The sequence below is a fragment of the Perissodus microlepis genome, chromosome 15 (assembly GCF_051167445.1).
Source record: "Perissodus microlepis isolate ML-2025 ecotype Zambia chromosome 15, ASM5116744v1, whole genome shotgun sequence".
NCBI classification, from domain to species: Eukaryota; Metazoa; Chordata; class Actinopteri; order Cichliformes; family Cichlidae; genus Perissodus; species Perissodus microlepis.
In genome coordinates, this window is record NC_140475.1 from 20,480,960 (window position 1) to 20,500,500 (window position 19,541).

The 19,541-nt window shown below is 40.3% G+C and overlaps 2 protein-coding genes across 2 annotated transcripts in view; one reads left to right on the plus strand and one right to left on the minus strand.

The window, feature by feature from the left end:
* The first annotated feature begins 3,391 nt into the window (after window positions 1-3,391).
* Window positions 3,392-5,560, plus strand: LOC146372086 (nuclear factor 7, ovary-like). The gene has a single exon (XM_084953093.1). It carries the CDS (start codon window positions 3,837-3,839, stop codon window positions 5,220-5,222), a length of 1,386 nt encoding a protein of 461 aa, XP_084809219.1. The 5' UTR covers window positions 3,392-3,836; the 3' UTR covers window positions 5,223-5,560.
* Window positions 5,561-5,606: 46 nt separating this feature from the next.
* ift172 (intraflagellar transport 172) overlaps window positions 5,607-19,541 on the minus strand; it is a 54,306-nt gene continuing 40,371 nt past the window's right edge. Inside the window, exons 36-48 of the mRNA XM_084953092.1 lie at window positions 17,922-18,020; window positions 17,678-17,787; window positions 17,397-17,460; window positions 16,838-16,924; window positions 15,273-15,389; window positions 14,089-14,199; window positions 13,852-13,971; window positions 12,633-12,728; window positions 10,774-10,833; window positions 10,477-10,575; window positions 9,647-9,800; window positions 8,483-8,574; window positions 5,607-7,090 (exon numbers count right to left, since the gene is read on the minus strand). Of these exons, the coding sequence (XP_084809218.1) occupies window positions 7,001-7,090; window positions 8,483-8,574; window positions 9,647-9,800; window positions 10,477-10,575; window positions 10,774-10,833; window positions 12,633-12,728; window positions 13,852-13,971; window positions 14,089-14,199; window positions 15,273-15,389; window positions 16,838-16,924; window positions 17,397-17,460; window positions 17,678-17,787; window positions 17,922-18,020 (1,299 nt within the window). The 3' untranslated portion in view covers window positions 5,607-7,000. The remainder of the gene's footprint in view (window positions 7,091-8,482; window positions 8,575-9,646; window positions 9,801-10,476; window positions 10,576-10,773; window positions 10,834-12,632; window positions 12,729-13,851; window positions 13,972-14,088; window positions 14,200-15,272; window positions 15,390-16,837; window positions 16,925-17,396; window positions 17,461-17,677; window positions 17,788-17,921; window positions 18,021-19,541) is intronic.

Here is a 19,541-nt window from a genome sequence, read left to right on the forward strand (position 1 = left end):
GTGTATAAGGTGTTGAATGTACAGTGGGATGCAAACGTTTGGGCAACCTTGTTAATAGTCATTATTTTCCTGTATAAATCGTTGGTTGTTACAATAAAAAACGTCAGTTAAATATATCATATAGGAGACACACACAGTGATATTTGAGAAGTGAAATGAAGTTGATTGGATTTACAGAAAGTGTGCAATAATTGTTTAAACAAAATCAGGCAGGTGCATAAATTTGGGCACTGTTGTCATTTTATTGATTCCAAAACCTTTAGAACTAATTATTGGAACTCAAATTGACTTGGTAAGCTCAGTGACCCCTGACCTACATACACAGGTGAATCCAATAATGAGAAAGAGTATTTAAGGGGGTCAATTGTAAGTTTCCCTCCTCTTTTAATATTCTCTGAAGAGTAGCAACATGGGGTCTCAAAACAACTCTCAAATGACCTGAAGACAAAGATTGTCACCATCATGGTTTAGGGGAAGGACACAGAAAGTTGTCTCAGAGATGTAAGCTGTCTGTTTCCACTGTTAGGAACATATTGAGAAAATAGAAGACCACAGGCTCAGTTCAAGTTAAGGCTCGAAGTGGCAGACCAAGAAAAATCTCAGATAGACAGAAGCGACGAATGGTGAGAACAGTCAGAGTCAAACCACAGACCAGCACCAAAGACCTACAACATCATCTTGCAGCAGATGGAGTCGCTGTGCATTGTTCTAACATTCGGCGCACTACACAAGGAGATGCTGTATGTGAGAGTAATGCAGAGGAAGCCTTTTCTCCGCCCACAGCACAAACAGAGCCGCTAAAGCACATTTGGACAAGCCAGATTCATTCTGGAATAAGGTGCTGTGGACTGATGAAACTAAAATTGAGTTATTTGGGCATAACAAGGGGCGTTATGCATGGAGGAAAAAGCACACAGCATTCCAAGAAAAACACCTGCTTCCTACAGTAAAATATGGTGGTGGTTTCATCATGCTGTGGGGCTGTGTGGCCAGTGCAGGGACTGGGAATCTTGTCAAAGTTGAGGGACACATGGATTCCACTCAGCATCAGCAGATTCTGGAGACCAATGTCCAGGAATCAGTGACAAAGCTGAAGCTGCGCCGGGGCTGGATCTTTCAACAAGACAACAACCCGAAACACTGCTCAAAATCCACTAAGGCATTCATGGAGAGGAACAAGTACAACGTTCTGGAACGGCCATCTCAGCCCAGACCTGAATATTATTGAACACCTGTGGTGTGAGTTAAAGAGAACTGTCCATGCTCGGAAGCCATCAAACCTGAATCAACTAGAGATGTTTTGTAAAGAGGAATGGTCCAAAATACCTTCAACCACAATCCAGACTCTCATTGGAACCTACAGGAAGCGCTTAGAGGCTGTGATTTCTGCAAAAGGCGGATCTAATAAATATTGATTTCATTTATTTTTTTGTGGTGCAAAATTTATGCACCTGCCTGATTTTGTTTAAACAATTATTGCACACTTTCTGTAAATCCAATAAACTTCATTTCACTTCTCAAATATCACTGTGTGTGTCTCCTATATGATATATTTAACTGACGTTTTTTATTGTAACAACCAACGATTTATACAGGAAAATAATGAGTATTAACAAGGTTGCCCAAACTTTTTCATCCCACTACATAAGGGCTTGATAATCATGGTATGAACATGGTAAAAAAACCATCTGTATACTGTACATCTGTATTTGCATATTGTGCTAGGATTTATTTGTTTGTTGTTAAAGGTTTAACACCAAGCTTGGATTTCCAGACTGAACTCAGCTGGAACTCATGAAACCTAAATTTGAAGTCCCAGAAAGTTGATTCTGCTGATCCTGGACAGGAGGAACGCTGTTTTGAGCGGGAGGTCAGGGAGGCCATTTACGTGAAAAGGGAAAGACCATCTCTGAATCGAGGAGGGGGCCTAAGGGTACATCTTTCACCATCTTAAAATGCTGTGATTGCAGCCATTCCCCAACTCTCTGTGAATGGTACTCATTGATCAATTGTGATTGATCAGTGGTTGTTGATCAATGGTAATGACAGTTTGAATATTAATGATCAAAAAACTGACCTCACAGCCCATTGTTCATCAATGGTGCTAGTTTCAGTCATTATACACATGTACTGTTTGTAAGGTTGGGCAAATCTGCAGTCATTGAGGCTGAAGAAGTCACTTGGATTTGGGATTTCTTGGTGCATGCTCAAACATAAGGAAATTCATATTTCTGCTGCAATGTTTCAAAATTATGAAAAAGAGTGTTTATATAAGAAATAACTAACTTCAGAAGAAGAGTGCAGTAAAAGAGAAGGTCTAAAACCAACAGTATGTGCCACCGTTTCTGTCATTTCCTCGTCTGTTTTGTAATCCCCGAACCTTTCCCAACTGGTGTCAATCATCCAGGTGCTCAACTGTTTGTATGTACTCCACAGTTTCTTTTTGCTCCCTGTCTGACTGCAGTGGTCTCTATTTAGTACTCTTTGTGTTGCCACTGTTTCTAGTTTTTGTTCTCTTAGTCTCAGTTGCCTTCCTTGCGTGCAAAATGGCAAAAACTGCAATTTGTCTAGCGGCTACTTAAGGACTTAAGGTTGGCTCCAAAAATAAGGCAGTCTCCACAGACTCTTGTGTTAAAATGGTTAACTTTACAGCATCAAAAAACATGTTTAGAAGCTTATAAAAAAATGAAATTCGAGTGTTTTATTAGACTGTTACTTGGCGCTAATTAGCAGATATGTGTGTCTGTGCATCCATATGGTATATGAAGACAGCTTGCTAATTAAGCCTGACAGTTAGCTGATAATGTATTGCAATAAGTGCAGGATAAAATGCTCACGGTTGTATTTTCAAAACTGTAGTCTTCAAATTTTTGTGCAACTTCTATGAATATTTTACTATTCCTGTCAGTGCACCACAGTCCTGTAGGCCTGCTTCACACTATGGTTAGAAAAGGATGGGCATGGTCAGCAATAACATACTGCAATAAGCTTTCACATTTAAATAATGCTTTATTGGTAACAAGCCCCAAGAAAATATTCCACACATCCTTACACCACCACCAGCATCCTGAACCTTTAATCCGAGATAGGTAGGATGGATCCATGCTTTCATGCTGTTCACACTAAATTCTGACCGTCTGACTGTTACGTTTGTTGTGGTTTTGTTGTGGTTTTAAACTGAAGTGCATTGAAATGGAATTAAAATTGAAATAAATTTCCCAACTATGTCTGCACATATAGATTTTGTACTACAGAATTAGCATTTAGCACTATAGTTAGTGGATAGTGCTACACTGAGCATTTAAAAGAAATAAAATTATTATTATAAATAAATATTTTATTTATTCTTAAACTAAACCAAACCCCTGGTTCAAAAAACCTTTCTTACTCCTCATGATCTGTAACCGGTGGCGTTAACCTTTAAAACACTAAAAACACACTCTTGAGCTTAATGTATTTAGTTTCTGACTGGCAAAGAGATCCAAGATCAGTCTGCCAGCATGAGTCAGCGTGCCCTGAAGGAAAATGGCAGTATCCATCAAACCAATTACGCTAACACAGAGGAATGAAATACACCCCTGGTTTATTACAGCTGAGCATTTAGAGGAAAACCACTGAGAAAGCACCTCCCATTCTCTGACTCACTCAAGTTATTATGTTTCCACTGGAAGGAGACGCACCAGACATAACCTGCATCTGAGTGGAGTGGTGGCACAGGGAGCCAAACTGGAATACTGCAGCCCGAGTGAAATCACGACGGGAAGTATTGCTATAGAATTAAGCGAAACACTTTTGGCAACCTGCTTGTTGTGTTTTTGGCTTCACTCAGAGAGAAAATGGCCTCCGGATCAGAGGCCAACCTCCACTGTCCCGTGTGCTGTGATATCTTTAGAGATCCAGTTCTTCTTTCCTGTAGCCACAGCTTCTGTAAAGTCTGCCTCCGGAGATGGTGGAGAAGGAAAGAAGCACTCGAGTGTCCTGTTTGTAAGCGCATATCTGGGAAGAAACACCCACCTTGCAACTTGGCACTGAAGAATCTGTGTGAGGCCTTTTTACTGGAGAGTGATCAGAAGTCTGAGGCTCTGTGCCGCCTGCACTCAGAGAAACTCAAACTTTTCTGTTTGGACCACCAGGAACCAGTGTGCCTAATCTGCAGAGACTCCGAAAATCACGCAGATCATAAGTTCAGACCCGTTGATGAAGCTGCACGTGATCACAGAGACGAGCTTCAAAAACACCTGAGGCCTTTACAGGAGAAGCTGAAGCTCTTGAAACAAACTAAAGGAAACTACACCCAAACAACAGAACATGTTAAAGTCCAGGCTGAAGACACAAAGAAGCAGATTAAGAAGCAGTTCAAGAGGCTTCACAAGTTTCTAGAAGAGGAAGAGAAAGCCAGGATCGCTGCTGTGAGTGCAGAAGAAAGGCGGAAGCGTGAGGTGCTGAAGGAGAAGGTGGACGTTCTGAGAAGAGAGATAGCAGCTCTTTCGCAAATTATCAGAGCAACAGAGGAAGAGCTGAGAGCTGAAGACACCTTCTTCTTAAACAACTACAAGGCTACAGCAGAACAGGTCCAGGAGCATCCCCTGATGGGTGATCCAGAGCTTCTTCTAGGAGTTTTGCTGGACCAGGCCAAACACCTGGGCAATCTGACCTTCAACATCTTGAACAAGATGGCAGAGGCCAGCTCGTATACTCCTGTGATTCTGGATCCAAACACTGCCCACCCAAGACTCAACCTGTCTGAAGATCTGAGTGGTGTTAAACAGGGACGGACAGTAGAGTGTCCCAACAACCCGGAGAGATTTGACAGCTTCTGCATCACCCTCGGCTCTCAGGGATTTAACTCAGGGCTTCACAGCTGGGAAGTTGAACTTGGACACAGTTCACACTGGATCCTGGGCGTGGCACCAGAGTCAGTCAAAAGGAAAGGACATTTAGGCTCGCACTCTGGGTTATGGACAATGGAGTTTTGTAAAGGTAAATACAAAGCATCCTCACCATCAAATTCAGTCTCTGTTCTTTCAGTGAGGAATAGGATCAAGAAGATCAGAGTTTGTTTGGACTGTGACACAGGGGTGCTGAGTTTCTCTGATCTCGACAGTCTCATATACTCCAACTCATGTACCTCCACCGAGGCCCTGTTCCCAGTTATAGGCACGAGTGATAAACGCCTATTAAAGATACTACCTGAAACAATATTACTAAATAATACCTGTTAGATTCCAACAGAGAGGATAATGACCTATTGGTTTGTGGACTAGTATTTTAAAGCCTTTAGTATTGCGGTCAGATACGGTCAAAATATCCATATTTGGATGATGGTGGAGTACCAAGTTATCAGCTAAAGCTAGTTAGCTTGGTTAGGTTTTGGACAATGACATATATTTTCTAGTTTTGCCTCTGCACACCACCACAGTGGCTTTTACATCTAAAGAAATCAACATCAACTATGCTTCAGTTGATGCTGTTTTTTTCTTTCTAAAATGCTAAAATTGCTAAATTTACATCTTAATGGCTTAACATAAAGCTGAATGTGGTTCCACTCATTACAGTCACAAAGAAGCATGAAGCAGGATATGATGAATGCTTAGAAAACCACTGAACATTTTTATATTGCAACTTTATTAAACAAAGTATATTCCATATTGAACACTCAGTAAAAGCTTTGCCAAACATTACAGTCCTAAACCACCGCCACAGCATCATAGTGTCAGGTTATTAAGTATTGTAATATCTGCTGCAGGGGAAAGCCTCCACAGACGGAAACCTGAGACAAAGTCCTTCTGATGATGAGAAAATACATAGAAACAACTAGATGGATGATATGTGTTTCCATGGTGACTGCACCTTGGGATAAACTGACCAGTCAGAGGATAAAATAAATAACAAAAATGAAACATCTTGGAAAAAACAAAAGCAAACAGCATCACTTCATCCCGATGCATCGTATTCCTTGGTGCTTTAGAGCTCTGATGTTGAGTTTGTTTTGATTCTGCACCGCTCTCAGTAGAGCACCAAACAAGGATTAATCCGCCGCTGAAATTATTCCCCAACAAAGTTTATTCATTTTTAACTTAAACTACAGCACAAGAGCTGTTTCAGGAAATCACTTTTTTGTGTGTTTTTGCTCAGGAACTAAAAGGGCTTGTGGTTGGGGCCAACACACACTGAGCATATGAACAGGTTTTTGTTTTTTCTTCTGTGTTTTGAGACTTCAAAGAAGAGCACTGTCTATTTTTTTGTTGTTAGCTGTTTTATGAAACATTTTCGAGCTCCTTACTGATTTTCTGAGGTTGCTTCAGAAATATGTGAACCTGAATTCTAATAAATACTTACGAGTTTTTATCTTGTGCTTTTGCTCTGACAGTGGTCAAATTCTAAGACTAGTAATGTTAGAAAAATGCTTATTGACTCTTGTCAGCCTGGTATCTTACTCTAATGACCAGAAACTAGGAGAAACTGCTAAATCAGCTCAAAGTGCTACATTTCTCAGTCATTTCAATTTTCTAACAGGCTGCTAGCTGATGAATGAGAAATGAAATCAGAAAAATGAATCAGAAATGAATCAGAAAAAAGCACTAAATATATTTCTTGAATTCTTAAATTGTCAACTGTTAAGGTTCAAAGTCATGTATATGTACTTTTATTATCATGTTACCAATTTACAGTTTAACATACAACGGTTTAACATATAACATGTAACACATAACATTTAACAGTTTAACTATACTTTTAAGGTGCCTTTTAAAGAAGAAAATCATGAACTGGTTTAAACTGAAATGAAAGGATTGTGTATTCTCCTCTGGGCTTAGAAACTACTTTTAAAGTAAAAAAAAATGATAAAGTTCTGGGGACAATAAAAAAGTTGGTTTCCTGTGAAATGTTTGAATTTGCAGAAAGAAAAGATGAGGAAGAATAGAAGGAAGAGCAGGTGTTTTAAAGTGTGTAAGAGAGTAATAAAAAAAAAAGGCACAGGGCAGAGCTGCAGGTCGTTCTATCAGCGGAAGGAGAATCCGGACGCCGGCAGGCCGCCACACCACTGCCTGATGAACTCGAGGACGTCCTGACACTCTGGACTGTGAGTGGTCTGTGGGGAGATGGAGGAGAGAAACACAAACAACAGCCCATCAGGAAACACACGTGAGAAGGGAGGTAAGGATGCTATGTATATTCATCTGCTGATTCAAACTCAAATAAGCACCACTGTTTTCATTTCTCTCAATGTGATGAACTAATTCAGTATTGTAAGACTCAGGAAGGTTAGGCCTCAGTTTCATGCTTTGCCAGTTGTGAACCACCAGTCGCAGGGGAAAATTGTGTATTCCCAAGTCAGTTAATGAGTAGTTGCTAGCAGTTGCTAAGTGAACTCAATCGCTAAAGCCCCATTCAGCCAGACCTGGTCTCTAGCTGGTGGCCAGTGGCCCCAAGTAACCACTGATTGCTATGATAAAGTATGTATTCTGCGACCAATTGGCGAGTGGTTGCTGGCAGTCACTATCATGTAACTAGTCACAAAGATGTATATGGTGCTGCACTGAAATTCTCTTTCAAATTGCTTTGGCTGTTAGCTGCTTGCCATGTTGACTTGTATTATATCAGTAATCAGTATTTACCTGCCAAGTGTTAGTGAAACTGTGAAAAACGCAATGTAAATGGGAAATGAAGAACATTCGTCTTCAAAGTAAAAGTTGCACCATTCAAAATATGTTGCTTGCAGGTAAGGTAGAACTTTTATTTTGAAGGCACATGTCTGTTTCCATTTTATGCTGTACTTTTTCCAATTTGGAGAGTAAACGGCGAGCGTTTGCAGATAACTCTGTCTCCTATGCAAACTATGCTAGCAACCATACCAATCTCAAATAGGTCTCTGGTTTAGCGCCTTCTTAGTGACCGATTTTACCTAGCAACTAGCCAGCAGCCTCCAGCAACTGCCTAATGACTGGTGGTGGTGCCCAGCCAATCTTATTTTTTGCAGAACATCTTGAAGTAACACAAACATGATATTATCAACAGTAAAATATGATTTAGAGTTATAAGAAGCCAAGAAGTGTTGAGCTCTAACTCATGCACCATTATTTTTTTCTAGTTATAATGAATCCAATAAATTACAAACCAACATTAGCATTTTCACTAAAGATCAGCGTTGTTTCAAAGAGAGTTGAACCTGAAAGAAATGTTTTCTTCATGCCTTTGTTTTGAAAAAAAAGAAAGAAAAGAAAAGTTTTGAGTACTGCTCCATGATGGGAGTTCCTTTCTCTCTCATCCAATGGGTAAGTTTTAGGAGTTTTGGAAGTTTTGAGTTCCTCAAAAAACTAATCAAAACTCCTCAAAACCTTGAATGACACTGCATTTAATTACAATCCCTGTGGAGTCAAATACACTCCTGAGGTTTTTCATTCAGAAAGATCTGTTTGTGTTGTTTTTATATGCACGGAAATTTTTCAGCTTACAAAAACACAGTTTCTCTGTTTGATCTCACCTTCGTGGCCATGAGGAATTTGTTCCAGTCTTCCTTGTTGGCTGCTTTCCCCGCAGCAGAGAACTCGATTTTATTCCTCAGCACGGGGTAGCCTGAAAGCAGGAACACCACAGAGCGAGGCTACACGCTGTGTATGACTGCACAATCACGCAGCAAACTGGAGAATCAACACTTACAGCAAGGCCACAGCATGTTTTGTGTATGATAGCGTTCTATTATACAGTAGCTATCATTTCATATTAAAATTTAAGAAAGAAAATCGTTGAATGGTCCATTAGGTTTTAAATGAAGGTTCTTGAAGTGGACCTATTATACATTTCTTTCTCTGTCACATATATACTGTTTTATTGCTGGATTAATATTACACAAGGCCACAGTTTCATGTCAGTGTTGTTCACAGTGAGAGAGGATATGCTGATCAAACCTTCTGTTTGTGACAGGTAGCCAATCAAAAGGATGTTGGCTTTAAGGTTGTGGAACTAGAAAAAAGGTGAATTGAGCGGCTGCACTAAGGTTCAGTATAAGATATATAAGAGAATAACAAAAAGCTTCGCTAGTAGAGACCAAGAGTAAAAACATGAAGATAGAAATGAGCAAAATAGGTCTCCCTTAAATACAGATTACCTTCTTCAAATAACACAGAGGTGAAAATTAAACATTTATTTGAGAACAAATCCATCTTAAATCTCCAAAACACCTCAAACAACAGCTCAACACTTTCCTGAATTTAGATTTCATTACATCAACATGCTCACGTTAAAGCGTGTGTGAAATCTCGTGCATTGCAAAGTGGATTAGAATTCAAAATCCCCAATGACACCATACTTTATCTTTTTAGTAAATTAGATGTTGTGTAAATGTCAGCACTGTATGCAAACATCATGGGTGTGAGAAGAAAGTTTAACAATAGGTAAACTATAAAAGCTCCAAATAACAGAGAACATGTTGCAACTTTATGGTAATTACACAATTTTTTATTAAATTATTTCATGTTTTCCACAAAATAAATGATGAAACTTTTCTTCTTGCTTTTTGCTTTTCTCTATTGCATCACATCAGTTTGCAGTTTTTTTCCCCTCTGATCTCTTTTCAATCTTTGAATTTAACAAAACTTTGATAAGTCTTGGACATGCTTGAGTGTTTCTGTGTGTGTGTGTGTCTAACCGGTGAGGACGCAGGGCAGCGAGCGAAGGCCGGTGTTGGTGGCCACCAGCGAGGCTTCGTATGTGTTCCTCTCATCATGTGGCAGAACCTGCTCGAGCCGATGGTCCATGGATACCATAAGCACCCAGTCGCGGATCTGGTCCCGCTGGGCAACCTGTAACACACACGCTGTTTTCAGACAGCTTTTCTAAACATTGCTCATTGCAACTGAGCTGCATGTCAGGTTGAGTTTGATTTTTTATATAAAAAAAATACAGTTTGTGTGATGACGGCCTGCAGTGATATGAGTTTCCTACACAGAAACTCAGTGACTGTGTCATAAACAGGAATAGGTTGAGCTTGTTCAGGCAAAAGAAGACTTTTGGACAAAGTAATCTTAAATGGGCTGTTATATAGTTACTATTATTCTTTTCAATTTCTCTAACCCCAACTCCTAAACCCCCCCCAAATTTTGGTCATCATATTTAAGAAGCTATAACCAAGATAATAAAAATAACTAATAAAAACAAGCTTTAATGTGACCTATAAACAGTGAAGTAAGACTGTGAAGTATGATTTTTGTTAAGAGGGCCTGATTTGGCCCACAGGCCACCTGTTTGCCTGCCGATACTTTCTAATTTGCAGCTACAGCGACCCTGCAGCTTAAGACTGGGTGCTTAAATGGAGCGATCTGTCATCTGTGCTCATTTGTAAAGAATATCACAGAGGAATGTGACACTAACTGCACCAGATCTGATTTGTAGCACATCACCAATATTGTCTTCATCTATCAGTCTGACCGCAGCGCATCCGGTGGGATATGTGTTTGGTGGGCGGTGATGATGTCTTACTGTGACGCAGAGTTTGGTGGGAACTGGAACCTCAAAGGGAATGTCGGTGTCTAGGAAGTCCGTGTGGTCCAGAGTGTCCAGAGTCCCCTCGTCAATGCCCTGGACAACAAAATCAGCCAATCACAAATGAAAAGATTACATTTTAAAGTCCTAAAAAATATAAAAAGTTTCTTAGGCAAACTTCCTGTTTTGCACATTAAAACTTCAGATGGTGTAATGGTGTTATAATGGGATTTTGCTGGTATTCACGGAATACATAACAGAAAGGTCACAAATAAAGATTTCTACAATACGTACATCGCACAGATCCAGGAAGTGGTTGAGAAAGATGAAGGCCATGTTTTCCCAGCCAATAGCCTGCCAGAATTAAAAACATAACACGTAGAATCAACACTAGACCGAGAGTATCTGCTCCTTCAAAAAGATTATCCTCTAATGGCCAATCACCAATAGAGCAGAATTAAAGGCTTGTAAGTAGTCATGGACTACCTGAAGTATACAATGCATTTTTTAAATGTACAGGGTGGGCCATTTATATGGATACACCGTAATAAAATGGGAATGGTTGGTGATATTAAAGTCCTGTTTGTGGCACATTAGTATATGTGAGGGGACAAACTCCTCAAGATGGGTGGTGACCATGGTGGCCATTTAGAAGTCGGCCTTCTTGGATACAACTTTTGTTTTTTCAATAGGAAGAGGGCCATGTGACACATCAAACTTATTGGTAATGTCACAAGAAAAACAATGGTGTGCTTGGTTTCAACGTAACGTTATTCTTTCATGAGTTTCAAGTTTCTCTTTGTTCACAGCCATTAACATGTCGAAGAGGTTAACACGTGAGGAGCGGATCGAAATTGTGTTGATATCTGGTGAATGCAGTAACCGGGTTAAAGCAGCAGATTTCAGTGCAAGACACCCTACAAGACCACCCATCTCCCATGCTACAGTTAGCAAACTGCTCGCTAAGTTTTGTGAAACTGGTTCAGTGTTGGATTTGCCAAAATGTGGACACAAGAAAACTGTCACTAATGAAGAAACATCAGTGGCTGTCCTAGCTTCATTCAGCAAGAGCCCACAGTGTAGCACTCGCCGCATGTCACTGGAGAGTGGCATTAGTCGAACATCCCTTTGGCGGATATTAGCTACTCACAAATGGCACCCTTACAAACTCCAGCTACTGCAGCATCTCAACGAGGATGACCCAGATCGGCGCACAGAATTTGCAGAATGGGCAAAACAAAAATTGGAACAGGACCCTCAGTTCAAGCAGAAGATTTTGTTCAGTGATGAGGCAAACTTTTATGTGAATGGTGAAGTTAACAAACAAAACCACCGCTATTGGTCTGACACTAACCCACATTGGATGGATCCCTCCAAGACTGTTGGAACAACAAAAGTGATGGTTTGGTGTGGTATATGGGGTACAACGATAGTGGGTCCATTCTTCATCAATGGAAACCTCAAGGCCACTGGATATTTGAAATTGCTACATGATGATGTGTTTCCCTCTTTATGCACTGAAGCTGGCACGTTCCCTGAGTTTTTCCAGCAAGATGGTGCACCACCACATTATGGGTGCCAGGTCCGAGCATTCCTAGATGAACAGTTTCCTGGAAAGTGGATTGGTCGTCGTGGGCCAGTTGAATGGCCTCCAAGGTCTCTCAATCTGACCCCCTTAGACTTTTATCTTTGGGGTCATCTGAAGGCAATTGTCTATGCGAGATGTGCAGCACCTGAAACTACGGATACTGGATGCCTGTGCTGGCATTTCTCCTGCGGTGTTGCTATCAGTGTGTGAAGAGTTGGAGAAGAGGGTTGCATTGACAATCCAACACAATGGGCAGCACATTGAACACATTTTATAAGTGGTCAGAAACTTGTAAATAACTCATGAAAGAATAAAGTTACGTTGAAACCAAGCACACCATTGTTTTTCTTGCCATTTTATTACGGTGTATCCATATGAATGGCCCACCCTGTACTTCAATCATTGAATATCTGGGAATATTACCAACTTTGTGGAGAAAACTCATTGAATTTTGTGGTCTAGGAGGAACATTTTAGACTATGAACATGCACCTGAAACTAAAAAAAACATCAGCACTACCAAAGCAGAACAGCTGCACCTCATCCTCTCTAATTGGTGGACTCACCTTGCAGGCCAGGCCCGCCTCATAGAAAGCCTTGTCCGCAGGAACAAGCTCAGTGTGACGCAGCAGAGACACGGAGAGCTTGGTTGCTATACTGATCTGAAAATGCACAGCAGAAGAAGAGAACACTTAAAAAACCCCAAAGTAAAGCTTCCTACATATCATCATCAGTTACCTAGCAGAGGTTTAGATTTGTACCATGACATGGTCTTTTTTTGTCTTGTTCCCTGTTATAATTTAACTGATATTCATACTCGTGTTTCTAAGTGTTCACATTTTTCTAGAGTCTCCTCCTGTTTCGTCTATCTGTTTCTTTGTCTTCCACTGTTTTCACTTCCTGTTTTATTTTGGTAATTACCTCTTTGTGCATCCTTCCTGTGCTTTTTTAAGACTGCCTGGCCAAGTCTCAACTATGTTCACCTGTGCACATTGAGCTCTGTGTATTTTTAGTTTCTTTTTGTTTGTCCACTTGGTGACTCCCCTCATGGATTCCTGTTTAGCCTAGGTCGGACTATCATCACTGAAGTCTTCTATAATGTCCTGTGGTGTCTGGTTCCTGGTGACATTGTCTTCTTTCCCAAAATGAAAGGCAGAGATCGAGTATACATCACAGATGGTAATGTGCAGGTGGTCAGAAAGAGGCTTACAGGAGGACATCTAAAAATAGAAGAAGCAGTACTGGAAGCATCCAAGGTGCACCAGGAGATGACCTCGGGACCAAAATGAAATCTGGTCACGTTTTTATTTTTCTGAGCAAAGACACAGAACTTTTTTCTTGCAATACATACATGCTCTAAAAACACTAAATAATTTGAACAATTTGAAGACAAATTTTGTCTAAAACTAATCAGAAATCAAGTGACCTTTTGTGAGGGAAACATGGCTGTAGGAGTTCGTTTCGATTATATTTTACGATGATTTGTGCGGACAGAAATAAACCAGCGAATAGCGCGGAAGGAGGTGGCAGGCAAATGTTGCCTTGCTGGTCACATTTTCTGCAGTTCACATGGTGGATCCACCCACAATACAAGGTGTTTTCACATCCGTCAATTCTCTAACCCAACATCATCTATGCTGTTACCACAAGACTCCAGGCTTCACAGTGCTTTGTTCTATTATTGAATTCTCACCAATTATGAGCAACTTTTACAAAGTCATTTTCAAAGATGTCCTCATTCTTAAATATTCTGTATTTAGGCAGGTGCTGTTTGCGTTTTCATACCAGCTGCTCGACTCCTTTAGCAGCAGATCTTGTGGCGTAGTAGTGAGAGATTAGCAGCATCTGTTCAAAATCTTCATGAGCCGGAGTGTTTGCCTCGGTTGATTTGGACATGTTCTCACACTGAAATCACAGCAAACAGAAATTAAAAAATTAAAAATTGATGCATTTTATGAGGACAAACTTATTTTCATGTTTTTTAAAATGGATCGATAAAGGCATTTACTAATTTTGATTTACCAGTTGGAAGAAGAAATTGCGGAGGTCGGCGAACATGCGGTAGGACTCTGGTCCATCGGTGTCGGGAAGGTTAATCAGGTCCAGGAACAGGCGTTTGTAGATATTAAAGTTCTGATTGTAAAAAATGGCAAAGCTTGTAAAAAATAATAAGCAAGAGATGTCTCTTTTTAATCATGTTGTTAAGGCTGTAATAGAAATCAAAATATCTTTTTTTAAAAATAAAATACAGCTGCCTTTTCACAGTCAGTTTGCTTTTTATTTGTGTAAATATAATTTCGTAAAGTCACTGATATTATTGTCTATTGAAATAATCTGGAACTGACTGACTCAAGAGCCATAAAAATATGTAAACCAGGGCTCCAAGCTCTTAAGGTAACATAGAGTTTTGTTGTAAATACCGCTTTATAGCAAACAAAAATACTGGCAGTGCCACCTGCTACCCCTCAGCCTTCTAATAGATACACCTATGGTTTAATTAGAAAATCTTGGGTAATTTTCAGAAAACCTGATGTCTGACCTTTACTTTCAAACTCGTCTGAGATTTTGCACCTATGCTGTCAATTTGAAAATCCTATATCGTCTCATTCTCAAGCTATTGCATTCACAAACTTAGGTGTCCACGCCACCTGCCTGCATAGCAGGGTGACAACAATACGGCTGAGGGGTAAAAACTGGAGAAGAAATTGGTTTATTATGCTTAAGAAACACTAGCTATTTGGCTTTTGTGGCGCTAATTGAGACTCACACTGTACATATAACAACAAAGTCGACAATCTTGGCAATCAATGCAATCGTGTCGACACTGAACTGCATAAAAACATGTGGGTTGTTTGAAACTATGCAAACATCCCCATCGTGCCAAAATCTTGCACAAAATACACCACACCCCAATCTGTTTGTGGTCTCTCTATGCTTACTTTATCTTTTCTTTGCCTAACTGGCCACAGCAGAGAGGCAAAGCGTGAAATGGACATGGTGGACTGGCATGTCTATAACACATTTTGCTGTGATTCTTGGTTGGAATATTCATATAATTTCACCTTCTACGAAGACTACAAAACTAAGAGTAGATATTCTACATTAAAGAGGGAAACTTGGGTTATCAGGCAGTGAAAGAAGGATAATGTACCTTTAGGGTACCCACTAGGTGGGAATGGAATTAGCTATAAGAAGTGTGTGTGTACCTGAGGGTTTGGTGGTACTCCGTGCTGTATGTAGAGCTGAACAGCCTTTGGAGCTTCCTTATCCTTAATGAGATGTGTTGCGTACAGAGCAATGTACTTATGGAGGATCTGAAAGGTCTGACAAAACACAACACAAAAATTATGAAGCCTGACAGAAAAAATGAGGTCAATGAGGCCTGTTAACGAGCAAACAAGACCAAAAAGCACGAGAAAAAAAAAAAAGTGTTGCCTCAGCAGAAATAATTGTCCATGAGCGCCCGAATATGCTTCATCTTGTGTGACAGAAATGCCCATGCAGGCCTTATTTGTCTGAATATTGCCACAGTGCGGGGATGAGTTTAGCTAGTTCATAAAAAAAACTGCACATTAAGGCCCACTGGAGGGAAACATAAATCAACATAAACTACTTAGCTGCTGCAAAGTTGCTTTTCTGTCTGATATCACCAGGGTTGAATCAGGGGGGACTTCGGATGGGACAGAACCCCCACCCAAAACAAGAACCACCCCCTCAGTGCCGAAAAGTGTTCGATTAATGTCTCAAATTAACTTGTAATACAATTTGAGAAAGCTCCAAAGTGGATCATCTCATTTCCAGACATGGACACTTTGGATTCGGCTCTAAGAAGGATTGGAAGTGCTTTCCTGGAGCCTTGCAGCACATTTTTACTGGAGGTAACAACAAATTACCCTTAGCTGCAGCTAGGACATGGTTAGTCCTCTTTGTTTCTGTTGTGGAAAATCTTAAATAAAATTGCAACCACCAGGTGAGCGTGTCTTTGAAGTGAGGTTTATTAAGGAAAAAGAAAAAAGAAAAAAAAAAAACACTGCAGTGGAGAAAACATTCAGGTCAAACACCAAAATAGTTTTCTGAGGAAGGACGCCCCCCTGAACTCTTTTATACCTTCTCAAACACTCTCAAACAAAGAACATTCCACATCAGATCATATATTCCTATACCTTCAGTCCGGCTCATCCTTGACCTTCTCCCACTCTAAGAAAAGTTACAACCACCGGTCACCGGTCTGACTGTACATGTTGTTTTTGTCCATGCTTTTTCAGCTGGGGCACCTGCTCATCATTATCACCTACCTGCATCATAAAGCTCCAGACCTGAACTCCGCTCAGTGATTGTTTCATCCCCTAGTGTAGTACTGGCATCACTTAACCTCTAGTTTATCAATTGCTCACTGCTTTGTCTAAAACTCTAACACCTTGACCTCACCTGGTTATCTGCTTTTGCTCTAAAACTGCCTGGGATTTTAGCCCGCTGCCTATATGTGTAATACCTTATCAGAATCACCGGATTCCCTGTAGATTTCCCAGCATCATCGCTCCATGGGATGAATGAAAGAGTCATTCATCCCTACTTCCCAACAAATTCGCACAAAGTTCCTGGTTGTTTGAAGTAACGATGAATGACTCTTTCCCCTGTGCCCTGCTTTAGAGTTCACTTGTTTTAGAACTTTAAAACCCTGATTTGAGCACAAGCTGTTTGCTTAACAACCCGAAAAACAAAAGAGGTGACAATATAATATGAACTCTTAATGACATCAAACAAGACATACCTGTTTGGATGCCGTCTCCAGGCACTTCTCCCACTGGCCTCTTTCTGCGTAGATGTCCAGGGCCGCCATGACATCCACTCCCACCAGCTGAACGAACACAGTCATCAAAAATAAAAACAAACAGTTTTTTCAGCTCTAAGAAACACAGCATGAAACTTGAAATTAGACCATTACATTTTCTGTCTTTCTCTGCTCATATTTATCAAATGGCACTGGCAAAGTAAACAACTCGGAGGACATGTAGGGCTCCACAGAGCAGTGAAATGGTGCAGGAAATACAGCAATCACTGTAAAATCATCTCAGTGAAACGTAACAAATTCTTATTCTAGGAGGAACATGCTGCTGTTTACTACAGAAATGGATCAAATGAGAGATATTTATCTCTTTTTGCTTTATATAAACGTTACAAAAAGTTATTTTTCTGGATCAAACAGCTTGGAGTGATTTTGGAAGCTGAATTTTGTCATAATTGGGTCAATATTAGCTTGATAACATGTCAGCTTTTCTTTTTTTTTTATTTGTTTGGTTCAGGGTGTCAGAGTGTATACTTATACTTACAGACTCCACTCTGCCCTGGTTTTTAAGGTGCTCCTTGTACTTCTGGTCCACGTAGTCCTCATACCTGTCAAATATCAGATTCATAAGAAACAGGGCAGAGAGGCACGCATGCTTAATAAAACTGATATGACATTGAAAAAATAACCAGCATGTCTTCGTCTTTCTGTTCGCTTCTTCTATTCTGAGTTTTAATTCAATGTCGGCCCTTGTCTTTGTTGCTGTTCTGCCCGTAATAACTATGATACACTCGAGTGTTTGTGTGTGTTTGTGTGCTCTCAAACCTCGGCTCCAGCTCCTTGGCGACTCTCTTGGCTTTGTTCCACTCCTCACCCTCAATAAAGACATCGATTGCCTCTTTGATGAGGTCCATGTTTAAGTAGAGCTCAGCAGCCTTCAACAAACAAATACAAACAGGACACAGGAAAGGGGCAACCTTATTATAAGAGCATATATATTTGGATTGTGTGTGTGTGTGTGTGTGTGTGTATTGTTTTATTAACTGAATCTACGTGTGTTTTCACTCACGGCGTTGAACTTCCTCAGCTGTGCGAGTCGTGGTCCGACCACCTGGATCACCTCCACAGCTACATCTGCTGTCAGGAACTTGATGGACAGCTCTGCCGCCTGGACATATGCACACAGCGAGTGCACACGCCAAACAGTACAGGACACCCAAAAAGACACAAAAAGGAAAAATCCATTCAAACCATATATAGAAATATAACATTTAGTTTTGTCATTATTTTGTTATTCAAGTCTGCTCAAGACGTTTCTTTTTTTTTTCCTTTTAGGGTTTATTTTTGCAATTATTTCATGAAATAGAATCAAGGTAGGCAACGTGTTTTTGGTATTAATGGGCAACAAATCCATGAAACCCTTTTGATAGATTCTGCATTTCCTTTTCAGCAACCTCTCTGTTTTCTGGTTTGAGAAAATGTAGCTTGGGACAAGAGAGTTTATTCTGGATAGGAAGACAGAAAGAGTGGGTACCATATGAAGATAAAGCCAGTACTGATTTATTTTATCTTCTTCATATGGACTCGGTATTAGTGGTATTTATATAGCACTTTTCTGCACTTACTGAGCACTCAAGGCACCCGACTCCCACTCACACATATACACACATACTGTGATTCATCCTGGTCATGAACACATTCACACGTCATCATGCAGATTGGAGAAGCCCGGGATCGAACCGCTGACTGGACATGCAGCTGAACGTCTGTTTCCGCTCCACTGCCATGAGGATAGACACAGAAAACCTTTACCACTTCCACAATATTCATTATGGACTTAAGCTATTTCCTATTTAACTACTATAGTTTTCTGTTGTTTTGTATCTGTTCTGTGGTATTGATTTTAATGAACTACATTTTTTAAAATGTTGTGGGTGCTGTAGCACAATATTTTCCCAACTTTTTCGATAAAAAATATTTATTGTGTCTTATTTTTCCTACTTCAAGTGTATTTTATTCTAATTTTTTGCATTTTATTCTCAGTCACACATACGTTTAGTATCTGTGTGTACACCGAGACATAATGTACAAATTTTTTTCTCTCCTTACAATATGTGTCTTTGGCATTTTTGATATTCTGTACAGCAAAAATATTATAAAACCAAATTTTAACAAAGTAGCAGTTGTTTCATAACCTTTTCAGGACACAGTTAAGAAAGTAGGTGGGGCTATTAATAATAATGAATTGCATTTATATAGCGCTTTTCAAGACCCTCAAAGCGCTTTACAATTCCACTATTCATTCACTCTCACATTCACACACTGGTGGAGGTAAGCTACAGTTGTAGTCACAGCTGCCCTGGGGCAGACTGACAGAGGCGAGGCTGCCATATCGCGCCATCGGCCCCTCTGGCCATCACCAGTAGGTGGTAGGTGAAGTGTCTTGCCCAAGGACACAACGGCCAAGACAGACAGAGCTGGGGATCGAACCGGCGACCTTCCGGTTACAAGATGAGTTTCCCAACCCCCTGAACCACGGTCGCCCCCAAATTGATGTTATTCCACCAGTTTCTGAGCCACCGCAGTGTAAGAAATGGTACATATTTAAAAACGGCCTCTTATTACCACTGCTGTTTTGCCCTACCAGTACTGACACTGATGATGTCATACTTCGAGGGAGAAAGAGTTC

Excerpts from the sequence above, each read along its gene's own strand:
- LOC146372086 (XM_084953093.1), top strand. The coding sequence starts at position 3,837 with ATGGCCTCCGGATCAGAGGCCAACCTCCACTGTCCCGTGTGCTGTGAT.